A 14,825-nucleotide genomic window follows, 5' to 3' on the forward strand; every position below is an offset into this window, starting at 1 on the left:
TAATTAATTAATTAGCGGGGACTCGTGCAGTGCACGGGATTTATTAAGCGAAAGTTAAATAATAGAAATGGTCATTTACTAAAATATCCCTTATAGTTTCATAGATTTACTTAAATTTATCCTATATTTAGCATTTTACTAAAACACCATTTATAATTTGCAATAGGTTTAATCAATCTTCCATTAGGTGATAGTGGAAAATGACAATGTTGACCCTAATGTTCATTTAAATAAATTTAATAAAAAAAATAAAAATAAAAATATCATTTTTGCCCTTAATAAGACATGGGCAACCACTATATTGGCTATATTTGGTCAATTTTGTTTTATATACAAAAATGTGTTAAGGGTATTTTTGGAATAAAAAATCATGGGCCTAATGGAAAAATAAACACTCCTTAATGAAAGGTTGATTAAGTAAATAAGTTGTAAAATATATGGGATATTTTAGTAAAATGAAAACTATAAGGTAGGTTTAAGTAAATATGTAAAACTATAAGGTGTGTAGGAATGGCAATGGGGCGGGATCGTATTCCCGGTCGGGGATGGGGAAATTTCCATCCCTAAAGGTGTGTTCTAGTAAATGAACCTAATATAAACACATAAGAGTATACAATTGTTTTATATTTTCAATTTTTTAAATAATTAATAATTATTCATATTTTATATACTACTTTTAATAAAATTTTTATAATTCAAAAATAACAATAATTAATTTTAGTTATGTTTATTCATCAAATTAATGAAACCGACCAACCCAATTAACTCGACCCAAGTTGGTCAGTTTTCTAGTATTTTAGGTTGGCTTTGGTTCAAAAATTTTCCAATTTGACCAAGTTAGATTAGTTTTACTTTGGTCATTTGTAAACCGGCCAAAATCAAATGACTTAACCATGGATATATATTAATATTTTATATTTTAAATATAATTTTTAATATGGAAAAGTGGGAAATTTCCCATATTTCTTAGTCTAAAATGTTTTATATCATAAATCTATTTTTTTAATTTATTTTTTTAATAATTACACTAATTTTTAAAATTTAATTTAATTTTTAAGTTTAAATCTTTTGAACCGACTGACCAAACCAAAAAATCGACCCAAACCTATACAACTTGAGTGGGTCGGTTTTCACAAAAGGTTAGTCAATTTCATTTGACCAACTCCCTAACCTTACCAGGTCAATTTGGTTAGATAAATAGCCTATGATCGAATCGAACCAATACATGAATACTCATAATTTCAACTAAATTAATAGTGTCATATTTGACAAATAACAATAGTTTAATCTCTAATAATAATTGAAATTTTATAGCAGAAATATACAATTATTGAAAATATATTGATAATGAAAAATCTAATAATTATAGAAATTACAAAAATACAATAAGTACTAAACATATATTAACTTAGTCAATAAATAGTTTAATCTCTAATAAATATTATTCAATAAGCTATAACAAAAATACAATAAGTACAATAAATTAAATTTAAAATTTCAATAATAGTAGTTTAATCTCCAATAATTATTGATTTTTTTAAATAAAAAACAAAATAAATCTATACATAATCATTGAAAATACATTTATCACAAATAACAATAAATAATTACTGAAATACAATAAATATTAATTTTAGAATACATGAATTATATAATAAATACAGATTAAGAGTTTAAAATTATTATTAATAAATATAAAATTTTTTGAAAGTTATTTTCTTGAATTATTACTTAATATAAGTGAAATTAGTTATTTACAATATTACACAAAAATATTAAATTATTATTAATTTCAATATTATGTTATAATTATTTTTCTATTTTTCAATTTTTTTTTAATTTATTACATAATTTCTTTATTTTAGCTATTTAAAATCAGGTTATGTTAAATATTTTTTTATTTAAAATATGTAGTAATTTGAAGACATAAATAATATGTAAAATATTTAAGTTTTAAAATATTAATTATTTTTGAATTTAATTATCCATAAAATCATAATTTGTACTATTATTACATAATTTCATCATTAAATTTGTAATATATTACATTATTATTAATTTCAATATTATGTTATAATTATTTTTCCACTTTGAAGAAATTTTTTAAATTTATTACATCATTTTGTTATTTTCACTATTTACAATCTAGTTATGATAAATATTTATTTATTTAAATATTTAAATAATCTATAAAATATTTAATTTTTTCTGTTATTTGAATTTTATTTATTTAAAGCTTTTACATATTTTTAAATATTTGAAAAACATTTAAATTGACAATCCAGAAAAACATAATTTAAATTGTCTGTACATAATTTTGTGATATATTTTATAAAAATATAAAATTATTTTTTGTGTTTTTAATAAATATCTTGAAGTTATTGTATAATTTTGTTAGAATATTTAAATAATTCTTTAAATTTTTAATCAAAGCTTTCTTTAAATAGATATAGACAAAAAGTAGGGTAGAGGATAAATAGGAATTAGAGATAATTTAGGAGAGAAACTCTCTACTAAATTAGAGAACATTTTGGAGATTAATAGGAATTAGAGATAATTTAGAAGATAAATAGGAACTAGAGATAATTTTGGAGAAAGTGGGGGATAGTGGGGGAGGTAGTTTAGGAGAACTTTTAGGAGAAGAGATTATTTAGGTTATTGGGAAAGTGTTTCTCATTGGTCATTTCAAAAATGACATGGAATTAAGAAAATAAAAAAATGAGAAAAATTCTAGACTTCCTTGTTTTAATATATATATATATATATATATAGTTATTTAAATTTTATTTATTTAAAGATATTACATATTATTAAATATTTGAAAAACATTTAAATTGATAATCCGAAAAAACATAATTTAAATTGTTAGTACATAATTTTGTGATATATTTTGTAAAAAAATAAAATTATTTTTTGTATTTTTAATAAATATTTTAAAGTTACTGTATACTTTGTTAGAATATTTAAATCATTCTTAAATTTGTTAATCTAAACTTTCTTTAGATAGATATTGATGGTGCGTGATCTGGTTTTCTCTAGCTGGAGGGTAGCTCGGGCGTTGGTTGCTTAGCTGGTCGGTCAAACTACAAGGCAAACAGGGCTTAGAGGACCCGGGGTAGCTTACTTGGTGTGGTTGCTCTAATGCTTAAGTCAGTACTCAATGTATGCGAGCTTAAAGCAAGAAGGCTAGAATGCAATAAATCGTGAATACCTTTCTGAAGTTGGAGGTGAGGCTTATATATAGGCGTTGTTCGGTGTGGGTTTCACACATCGTGTCCGAGATCTCTGGGATGTCGTTCCTAACCAAACCGAAGTACTCGGAGGTAGCCGTGCATGTAGACTAGTCTTTGCGCCTTGTTCGGTTTCCTCTAGAACATTCGGCACGGGGGGCAACTTCCGAGAAACTCGGGAGTGATGGGATATGCTTGTAGAATTGGTTGGCGAGCATGTCTCGCAGGTCACCACCACCACCTGGACCTCAATCAGGTCGGGAATCCCTCGAGGGAGGTTGCTCCTCACGTCAGGGTTACTTTGACCCGTACTGACAAGGTGCCACATGTTGGCCCTAAAAGAGGTGCTACCAGCCGCCATGAAATGTGGACAAGGTCGCCCGCCAGATTTCCACCAGGTCAGTGGAGGTAAGTCACTAGGTCAACGGAAAAGGTAGGTCGGCAGGTCGGACTCCATCATTTTGGCTAAGACAAGTCATCGCCTAGATGGTGCTGGGGTGTCATCCAACTGTTCTGAGATACCATGTGTCATGATGTCACTAGAGGGCCAAATCCACCCTCATCAAATATAGATAAAAAGTAGGGGAGAGGATAAATAGGAATTAGATATAATTTAGGAGAGAAACTCTCTATTAAATTATAGATATTTTTGGAGATAAATAGAAATTATAGATAATTTAGAAGATATATAGGAATTATAGATAATTTTGGAGAAAATGGGGGATAGTGGGGAAAGTACTTTAGGAGAAAAGATTATTTTGGTTATTGGGAAAGTGCATTGGTTGTTTCAAAAATGATATAGAATAAAAAAAATTCAAAAAAAGGAAAAAATTATATATATAGATTCATCGAGTCAAGAAGGCAAATTGGCTAAAACGCAACACCAAGAATGCAGACTAGACTTGACGAAAGATGCTAGTTTTTTTTTTTTTATTTTGTGTCTGGGTGTGTCAAGACATCTATAGAGGTCTGTCAGCTGTTTATGTTTTGCTAAAAGATCTATGAAACAATCTTAAGCACTTACTAGCTAAGAGGGGTGTAGAAGGGTCCGGTTTATTGTTCTCTAACTTCCCCCATGTGGTTAGAAGAGCTTGGTGACAAGGACTTTAAGGGTCTGTTTGATTGCTGGGAAAATTGGGCTGAGAAAGGTTGGTTGTATGTGATTCAGTTCTTCTGTTCGCTAATAATTACTTATGAGTGTATTTGGTTGAAAAACCACTTATTTCAAGTATAGGTATTTTCAATATCACGTAACGGGCCAAGATGGATCAAAAAGGAAATGAGCACTAATAAGTGCTTAAAAATAATCTCAAAATTTGGCCTTCTTGATGCATAATTTCTTATTGGTGTAATCCTCACTCAAAATAAGTACTTATTTGAATAAGCACTCACAAACTGAGCCAAGGAAAAAAAAGGCATGCTCTCCACAATCCACCATTAATGCAACGTTTGTAAGCCACAAGACAAAGAAGAGAAGAGAAGAGAAGAGAATTCAAATATCTAAATATTATCAAATCCAAAAAGACTTTTTAAGAATATACTAATAAGACAAACCAAATTGGAAAATAATCACACTCACGCGTAACCCAAATTTTAAATTCTGCAAATTGTCGTCATCGTTTCTCATTCTCTAAATAGATACTGAAAGAAAAACAAAGGAAAGTAGCACAGAAACCATTCTTTCCATGCTGAAACCGTGAAACACAAACGCAACGAGCACGTTTTAATTTATAGCATAGAAAGGAGGTTGCTTAACTCTCTATGTCTCCTCTTCAATTGCTTCTTCGTGCTCCGGCCGGTGGCTTCGTCATTGCGTTTGCCCCGACTTGTAAGCAGATAACACGATGAGAATCAGATACACAAATAGAACCAAATAAGAGCAGATGAAAGAAGCAGTAACTCGGTGGCAGAACTTGCCCACATGGTCACAAATTGGCATCCAACCAGTATGGGCATTCCCATAAACACCCACGTAACCAATTGCAGTTGCCGCAGCCGCGGCCCCCATCACCAACGCCATTACGATCTACAAATAAACACACAGAGACAACAACTTTTGAAACTTTTCCGGTGGATTTTCTTCCGTTGTTTCTATTATCTACTCAAAAATAACTAATAGAAAAAAAAAAAGGAAACCAAAAAAGAAACCCACTTACTAGATCGAGAAGAAACAGAAAGAAATAGTTCCTCGTCTTTGATCCTTTATTGTGCCCAACAAAAACTAAGAACAGGGAGACCAGAGAGATCACGCTCGCAATTCCGTTTGCATACAGGAAAAATCTACCAACCAAAAAGAGATAGCGGAGTCAGAATGCATTTGAGTTGTGTTTTATTTCCTGAAAGTTGAGAACAATAGTAAATTGAATATCTTATTTCTAAAATATTCTTCTTACACAAAAGCCGGTGAGTAGCTATATTCTGCTCTGATTGGGATGCCAAAGAAGTCTGTAGACTGTTTACTTGTGGCCATCAAGCATGTTGCAGCCACTGCGATTGCAGTAGCGGAGATTCTCAGCACAACTTGCCCTGCGATGAAGATCTTTCGTCCTCCGTGGGGAGAGTGTGAGTGTCGTCCACAAGCAGCGGCCTGGTTCGTATCCATTGAGAGAGACTGATAATACAGATGAAGAAGGCCAGCGCCCAGCGGGAGAAGAAGCAGTAAAAGAGAATATTTAATTAGATACAATGCAATAAATTATAGGGTCCTTTAATGTATATATAATGTTTATGTTATTCTTCTCATAATCCAAACCCAAATAGGAAAAAGGATCGACTAGTTCAAGCAAAACTCAAATTCCTTTTAGAGAATGAAATCATACGTAAAAGTAAAACAAACTACTGCTATAAGAATTTGGCATTTGGCTAAGGAGCCGAGAGGAATCTGGGATTTTACATTGTTGTATTTGGCTATCTGTATATACAGTTATCAAGGTTGGATGGTTGGGTTGGAGTCGGACTCAAAAGGTGCACGTTGAGACTTGAGAAGGGCATCTCACCTTAATTAAAAGGAGGAATATCTCCTGTACATTCCCTTAAACATGAGCCACGTGGCATTGGAATTGGAGTCTATTCCCTCTTTCTATAACGATGGCAAAAGTTAATTTGATTCATTTACTAAAATACCCACTTATATTTTTAGGTATTTATTAAAACTTAACTATAGTACTTTGCGTTCTACAAAATCACCTCTTAATTAAGTATATGACAAATACTTTCTCAACCTCACATTAGGAATCGTTTGTCAATGTATGAAAACTAGCAGAGCAGCCAGGCATTGAAAGCTAAGATGGAAGTTACAAATTAACTTCGGTGCTTATATAATTAAAAATACAATAAGATGAATATAATTGAATACAAAATAATAGCTAGCTAGAATGTGATAGTTTAAACAAATAGTATAGGAATTTGATATTATTATTTGTACAATTTTAAACGGAAATATTGTATTAAAATTCTAGAAAGTCACCTATGATTTGTTTTTATTTTTTTTTTTGGGGGGGAGGGGGGAGGGAAGATAGCTTATACACACCACACAATTAATTAGTCATTGTACGTATTTGAGCTGTACAAAATACCCCTTCCCAAACCTAATTTTGCTAACACAACAGTTAATTGATTTTGCTCGCGGGAGATTCATCTTAAGCTTCAATTCAACTGAGAGGAATGCTCTTGAATCTCGAACAGTAGGTGAGGGATCTTCAATTTCCAAGGGTTATTGTCTCATGCATTGGCCCACTTGATAGTGTTTCTAGAATTGCCTTCAAATGCCAAGGATCTAATGAGGAGTCTATTGGCAATCCTTATTAGATCATTAAGAAGGGAACGGATCTCGACTTTAGAGGCATTTGCAATAGTGGTAGGACCACTATAAGTCATAAACGAGAAATTACAATTAGCTGAATTGATATAAGCTTATTCATTAAGAGAAGCTAACCAGCTTAATTGGAAATCACTTAAATTACAAAGGAATTATAGAGGGAGACCAATTAGAAATCACCATTAATTGAGTTTTTCACATATATTTATCAAATAATTGAATTTTTTATTATTCATTTGTGCTATTTTAATTTTACTTATTTATTACTTATATATAATAAGAAATAATAGAACTTAGATGGGGTTCTAAACCCAATCTGCCCGTAACCTTGAATGTATGGTTAAGGAGGATTTGAATTCTCAAAATCCAACTTGCTAAGAGTTTTAATTTGGGACGGATACATACACGGTGGAAGGTTTAGGGAGATGAATAGGATCTAGAATTTACAGAACCCTAGTGAATGCATCTTTTGGAACACCCCCAGTGATTATAAAGAGCCAAAATAAAGTCAAATCGCTCAGTGTTTGGCCATTTATGCGGAAGCATAGGCAAAATCAAAGTGGGATTGGAGGTTGCCTAGTGAGAAGGTTTGTAAAATATCGAAATTTGCAGTGATTGTTCGGCACTTGTGGATGCCTTCAAGTATCGGAAATCCTGTATATATATATATAGCTGCAGAGACTTGATTTGTTTTTTCGTGAAATCCAAGCCGAGGTTGATTTTTTTTATCCTTTTTGTTTTCTTTTAAATTTTATCAGTCGAGACAAAAAAACAGTATAGCTCTACAGCGTGACATGAAGAAAACGGGGTGAATTGTTGTGTCTACTTCCCCTTCTGATGGTTGTCTGGTGTTTTAAGCAGTCTTAGTTTGGCTTGTACTTGTGTGTTGATAAGAGCTAGCCTGGTTCAGGCTTCAGTTTGAATGAAGCATGCATCTTTCATCCTTTTCTACCCAAAAATCAAAAAGTGGCTCGATGTTTTTGGCAAATGTACCCATTAAAAAGAAGGAGAAAGAAACATGCTGGCACATTGTTATCAATTTTTTTTTTTCTTGGACATACATAAGGCTGTGTTTGATTGGAATGCAAATATATTTATACTGATGAAAATCATGACAGTGCAAATGATTTAAGTGTAAATTCTGATCTATTTTTGGTTTAAACTTTAACATATTTTGTTTAATTGTAGTACAAATGAAGCAAATTAAGACATAAAGCAAAATAAAAAATCCAAAACAAAATTAAACAAGATTTTGCCTGTTTTTTAAATTCATACTAATACTGCAAATAAAATTGTACCGCAACCAAACAAAGCCTAACGTACAAAGAGGCTGGCGGGACATTTTATTGGACAGTGCTGCTGCAGGGCTACTAGGATTCTGCGCTGCTTCCGATCGAGTTCCCAATTAAGTTCCAATCAAAATTTGACAGCGTTTACTGAGAGTCCAGTTGTTACTTGGCAGCAGGTTGATGAATATAAAATAAAGAGAAACAGCAATTGTTTTTTCTTTTCTTTTCCACAAAACACACGTTTAAGGCTGTGTTTGATTTTATATAAAATAAAGAGAAATAGAAAGTTGAAGGTGAGTTACTAAAGCTGTCAATGGATCGGGTCGGATTTCAGACAGGGTATTTCAGTGCTGTCTGGTTAACCGGGACAATAAGAGACCCAGAACTGAACCAGCTATTAATCGAGACATGCAATTAGGTCTGACCTGATTAGACCCGGTTACATTTAACCCCTTTAATTAGGTGCCAATGATAATAATGACTTAAAACTATATATGTTTTTTATAACATAAACATTAAGGAAACTTTTAAAAAAAGAAATACTAAACTGTTTATATATGTTGATAAAATTTGTGTTTTTAATCATAACCGTCTTACAATTGTTTAGAAATTTGCCCTTTAAGCATAAAATATAAGAAAAAACGGGAAATCTTTATATATTATTACCTCTATATAATGAGTTCATATCTGAATTGGTTCGGAGCAGCAAGATCTGGTCTTAATTCAATTATTTACTGGGACAAAACCGCAAAGAACCAGAACCAGCATAATTGGTTTCATCAATTTATTTCTGTTGGATAGATCCGACCCTTTAACAGCCCTAATGAGTTATAAAGGAATTTCACCACAAAGCCTGCTACTTATTTAGCTACTTAGAGAAATGTACTATACTCACATCCTGACACCGAGCTACTTGGAAGGCACCTCCTTGCAACCAACAAATGGAAGGAACTCAAAGGAAGGGCGTATTTTGTGGTGGTGAGGCTCGAAAAAGGTAGAGTTGAACATGAATAAACTAATGAACCAAATTATCTGTAATTTGCCTATGTTCCTCATGCAATTTCCCATTTTAGGATCTAAAAATTAAATATGTATCATGGGATCTCCATAATTAATTAAATTGTTGATTAGTATCGTAAGTCATCAACATTCAACAAGGGTAAAAATGAACAACAAAAATTAAACGGGTGGTGACACTTTTTAAATTTAAGGAGATACATCCTTGTAAGTTGTAAACATACCAGTACTGTTTGCAAATTGCAATAAATTCAAGGCATCACCATCAACTGATCTGTATTTGCATTTGATTGCATGTGACAGGATGACAGCAAATGTTTTCTCAAATTTAAGGACATCTTTCCCACAAGTGGCTGCAGGATAATAGAGATTTATGGTTTGATTGTGTGTGATACGTAAACAGATCATGCCAGTAGTACGTAACAAGCTTAGATAGTGTGTATTCTGTAGCTAATGAAATGGTTGATCTTCCCTACCTGTCAATTACTACTTACTAGGGTGAGAGTTAAGTTGTTTCACTGCTTCCAACATTATGTATACAAGGGTAGCTCTGACATCAGTTAGGGAGGCCATTATTAATTTCTTCATGGGAGAGATAATTAATGATTAGTAATATGCTATATATTCTAATGTTTAGAATAATTGTTTTGGAGCAAGTAAACAGAGAGATGGATAAAAAGGTTTGAATATGCTTGATTGTGGCCTTGTGGGAGAAAGAACTAATAACAATTTTTTTTTTTAAAATAAATAAATAAATATAAATATATATATATATATATATATATATAAAAATAGTGACTAACTTGGGTAGGGATAGTTTTGTGCAATTATTTTGCCTACCATTGGATTTGCGGTACAAATCTGAACTGAATATAAATTGTGTCACCCATGCACGTAGGGTTTTCATATTTTTCTTTTTTTATATTAATTATGATTTAAACTCTACCTGATGTGAAATTTGTATTTTTTTTGTTTCATATACACTTGTTTGCAATGCAAATTTTGCATTGTTTGTCAAAAACTGGTGCAAAATCTGACTACCTTCCTCTTATCTCAATTCTAGGTATCAGCTTCACCTATTAATTACACGCTGCATGCCATCTGTTGTAACGGGATTTAAGGTTGGACCGGACCTGATTAAGGGTTGTGGTTGTGGAGCTCATGGGCATCTATCAGCAGTTAGATCGCAGTCCCAGCCATCTTCTGTTACACAGAGGGACTCGGTGGTCAAGCAAGGCCACCAAACCAACCAATAAAAGGCGCAAGGGGGGATGCCTTTAATTTGCGTTGTAAGAAAAATCAATGAATTTAAATCTTACATTGTTTTGATTGTTTTAATTTGAAGCAAAAGTGAAAGCCTTCTACGAAATGAAAAACCACATTCTTGCATTAATTGATCAAAAGTTGAATTATAATGATTCTGAGTTGCTGAAGACGGAGACCTGCAGAGAATTATTTCTATGTAGTACGTCTGCATGAGAGAACTGGAGTTAAATTTTATTACTTGCAGTTGCGTCCTATTATCTATCTCATCACTCTCAGAGGGGGAGAAAAAAATGTGGCAAAACACCCAAAGAGCTAGGATTTAAGCTAGGTCCGTTCCTAATGCAGGGTGTTGGTGGTGGAGGGCCTGGCCTCATCATATTTGACGTAAGAGATTCTCAACTCTCAAGTCTCAAGTGAGATGATAGATTGAAAATGTGGGGCCCTCCAAACCCTTCCCTCCCTGTGCGGTGGACCATACATTATATAAATTAATAAAATAACTCCTATATATCCACAAAATTCCTAACGCCATCATCGTCAATTCATCATCATGAGTACAAGTATAACAAGCTCTAGTTCCCGCAGTCCGGAATCCGGATGGATCAATAGAAAGGGTACTTTGGGAATAAAAGAAAACAAGACAGACATCATCACTTTATTTAACTCATCATCATATAATAATATATATCAGACTGGAGATATAGAATACTGAAGTTGTTCATCATCATCGTCATTGTGTATATATGCGCATGGTAATCCCAAGATAGCAGGTTCATATAACTACTTCCTCAACATCATCTATTTAACTGACTGAAATATCAAAAACTACAAGGAACAAAAGAACGCTTGTTCCAAACTCAAACTGGTCATGTTCGCAGCTTAACTTACGCTTCTTGTATCAATAACCAAACTACCAATTAATCGATATAACTAAGAGACCAGAACTATCTACCCTGATACATGCATGTCTCCATTAACTTAAGCTATATATACTATTTTTCTGGTTCACCCTGAGATTAAGTTCAAACTCTTAAACATCAAACTGGAACCATACTGACCACAAAAAGAGAAAGGACATTAAAGAAAAGCAAAAGAAATTAACAGAAAGGGAGATTATAAACGTAGAGTGAGGTCGAGGTTTACGGGCTCAGGAGGTTCAGTGGCCGGGGAGAGAGGCTCCTCCGGAGTAGAGGCTGACTGGGACTGGGAGCCAACGGGAGATATGCCGCCGTAGTGAAACTCGCGAGGAGGAGGTTCAAGTGGCCAATACTGAAGCAACGGCGAACATGGGTAATCTGAAGACGCCTGCGTATGGAGACTACGACCCAAGTCGCTCAGTCTTTCAGCACTAGCGAAGCTTCTGCGAGCAGCTGCTCGCTCTCTCTTGTGAGCGTTCTGGTGACCGCCCAGAGCCTGAGAGTTGAGGAACTTCCGAGAACAGTAGAGACATGGGAACATGCGAGGCTTCTTTTCATTAGCCGTTCTGGAGGACGCAGGTTTCATGAAATCGTAGAGACCAGAGCCAGCCATAGTGAAACAGAGGGAGAGAGAGAGAGAGAGACGGTGTTGATGGGGGTACTCTTCTAGGGTTTATATTAAATGGGAAGCTTCAAGCGTGAAGCGTCTCTCTGGCTGGCGTTTGGAAAGCAAATTAAGACGGATTTGATTGGCAAGAATGCCCTCATTGATAAAGCCGGAAGCTTTTTTCCTACAGAGCTGAGCATAAAAAACAGGTGATCCTTGACTCTTTGTAACATTGCAGCATTGTCGTGTATGTGTGTGTAACCCTGTCTCATTTCAAGTGGGTCCAACACAAAGTATTTCAAATGTATGGCAGCAGATGAGTTTGTAAGGCATTAAAAAAAAAAAAAAGAAAGAAATTGTCTGCTTTAGCATTTTGTTTTTATTCAAAGTTCAGTTTTAGAGAAGAAGGTTATTTGGTTTAATTAGAGCAGAAAAATACAGGTAATCAGTATACAGGCTAACGGCAGGGGATCCTCCCAGCTTTGGTTTTACCGCCTGATCATGATGATGGGACGCGTATGCGGTGTAGGGTTGTTACACACACATATATGAAAAGAGCTGATTGGCCAACTTATCTCATCAAATATCTTCACCAAGAACAATAGGCGGATTGTGGATACTGGATAGTATCGGCGGAGAGAGAGAGTGAGTGGGGGGCAGAATGGTAAATAAAAGGGGAATGAAGGGTGGTCATGAATAGTAATAACGAAGGACGCGATACTATGTTGCTGAAGAAAGAAGGAAAGGACAAGAAGTGGAAACAACACTTGAGCAGAAGATGTTGTGTCGTACAGGCAGCCTCAAAACGGGCAATCTCTCTCTCTCTCTCCCGCGTTCTTCTGGACTCTGCTGGACAAACACTTTTATGATCATCATCTTTAATTAACATGGAATGGATGGGGGTTCAGTGGGTTGGGATGGGATGGGACGCAGGGACGGAGAGGACTCATCTCTCTCTCTCTTTGTTTATGGGCGTCGCCTGTGAAGGAGCGCTCCCTGTGAAGACCCAGGCAGGCCCAGGTGTCACGTACCTTCCAGTTATTGGCTCACATCTCTCAGCCAATCATCAAACGAGTTACCGGAAACGGAGAGATTCCTTCCAGACCTTTATGGCACAAATGGGAAAATATTAAGATGCCACGTCGATCGACGAGACGCAGATGAGACGACTGCAATATACTTCCACTTCACTCACACACTCTCTCTCTCTCTATCTCTATCTCTATCTTAATATATTTCTTATCTTGGGCTTACTTCCGTTTATGGAATGTACCACGTTAGCTGTTCGATTATCCCAAAGCAACATCTCTCGCTATCCGAATATTCGTGCCCAATGCCAATGGTGTAGTAGACTGTAGAGTGACCTACCCTGCCCCACCCATTACCTCAACTCAAGACGCTAGGCAGGACTCAGGAGTCAGGAGGAGTTTCTCTATTCTACAATTACAACAAGAGCGAGAACGGCAAGTAGTGGGAAGTCAAGAGAAACACACCCTATATAATTCTTTATATTTGCACCCTATATAACTCCACATTAGTACTCCATCTCTTCTAAAGTGTGGGCCGATCGAATTCAGGTTGCTTCGGGTCTTTGGGTTGTAGTTGGGACCTCACCTCAAATTATCTAATCCAACTAACTTTCAATTCAGCTAAACAACTTAATTGGATTCACTTGGACCCACTAATATACAAGACAAATAAAAGAGCTAAAGCACGAAAATCTAGACGAATTACATATATATGACTCCGTATATAACACAATTTTGTGTTATAACCAACTGAAGGTGGCTCAGTTGATAGATTCCATTTGTTGGATTAGAGGCCTGAGATCAAATTCCGCTGCCAATAAGGTTGAGGGAGGATTGATTTGGATCTCCTATCCATAAGAATTCTATCCACACTTATCCACAAAACATTATAACTGTGCATCGATAACATCTCCCCAGTTATGCATAATGAGGGAGGGGTATGGGCTACCCCCTTGTGTAGCCAAGCCACATGAAGCAAAAAGAAAAAGACATAATAATTTTATATGCTACGCTATGAATTTTGATGTGGTGCAAGTTTTAGGGCACGCCTTAGATAGTTCTTGATAATGATGTTAATTTACTTTGTTACTATCATATACATTAATCGTAGATCCAAATACTAAAAATCAATCCAATTGGATAAACTAACCAACTATATATATATATATATGAAACTTAAATCATTTTCCAACTGTTAAAAACCAAGGATCAAATTCCATTTATTTGATGATTAGAGGCGACTTCATCCATTTATCCCAAATAAGCTTACTTCCATACTTGCGTAGTAGACCTGTTCATGGGTCGGGTGGCCCGACCCCCGAACGGGCTTGAACAGGTATATAGGCCTGCAGGCTTAACCTCGGGCCAAAAAGCCCGGCCTGTAATAAATTCGAGTCGGGCTCGGGATTTGCCAAAATAGCCCGGCCTGGCCTGACCTATAACTAAACCTAAAAACCCTAGTTGAATACCCCTCTTTTTTTCACCTCCTTCCCTTCTTTTTCCAACCGAATTCTTCTTCTCCACATCCTCTTTCCCTTCTTTATATTCTTTTTTTAATATAAATAAATTTTGAATTTATATATTTTTTTAATGTAAATAAATTCTGATTTATATTGATTATTGAATAGGGAAAATTTCTAATTTTTTTTAATTA

General features: G+C 34.6%; 1 protein-coding gene across 1 annotated transcript; it reads right to left on the reverse strand.

Annotated features, from left to right (window-relative positions):
• Positions 1–4,718: 4,718 nt before the first annotated feature.
• Positions 4,719–6,108, reverse strand: LOC148800902 (CASP-like protein 1F2). Its single transcript, XM_088902251.1, has 3 exons — positions 5,624–6,108; positions 5,387–5,510; positions 4,719–5,256 (listed from the first exon to the last, which is right to left on the reverse strand). Exons 1-3 carry the CDS (start codon positions 5,830–5,832, stop codon positions 5,038–5,040), a joined length of 552 nt encoding a protein of 183 aa, XP_088758377.1. The 5' UTR covers positions 5,833–6,108; the 3' UTR covers positions 4,719–5,037.
• Between the last annotated feature and the right edge of the window lie 8,717 nt (positions 6,109–14,825).

Source organism: Nelumbo nucifera, chromosome 3 (assembly GCF_055504915.1).
Source record: "Nelumbo nucifera cultivar China Antique chromosome 3, China Antique-T2T, whole genome shotgun sequence".
NCBI classification, from domain to species: domain Eukaryota; kingdom Viridiplantae; phylum Streptophyta; class Magnoliopsida; order Proteales; family Nelumbonaceae; genus Nelumbo; species Nelumbo nucifera.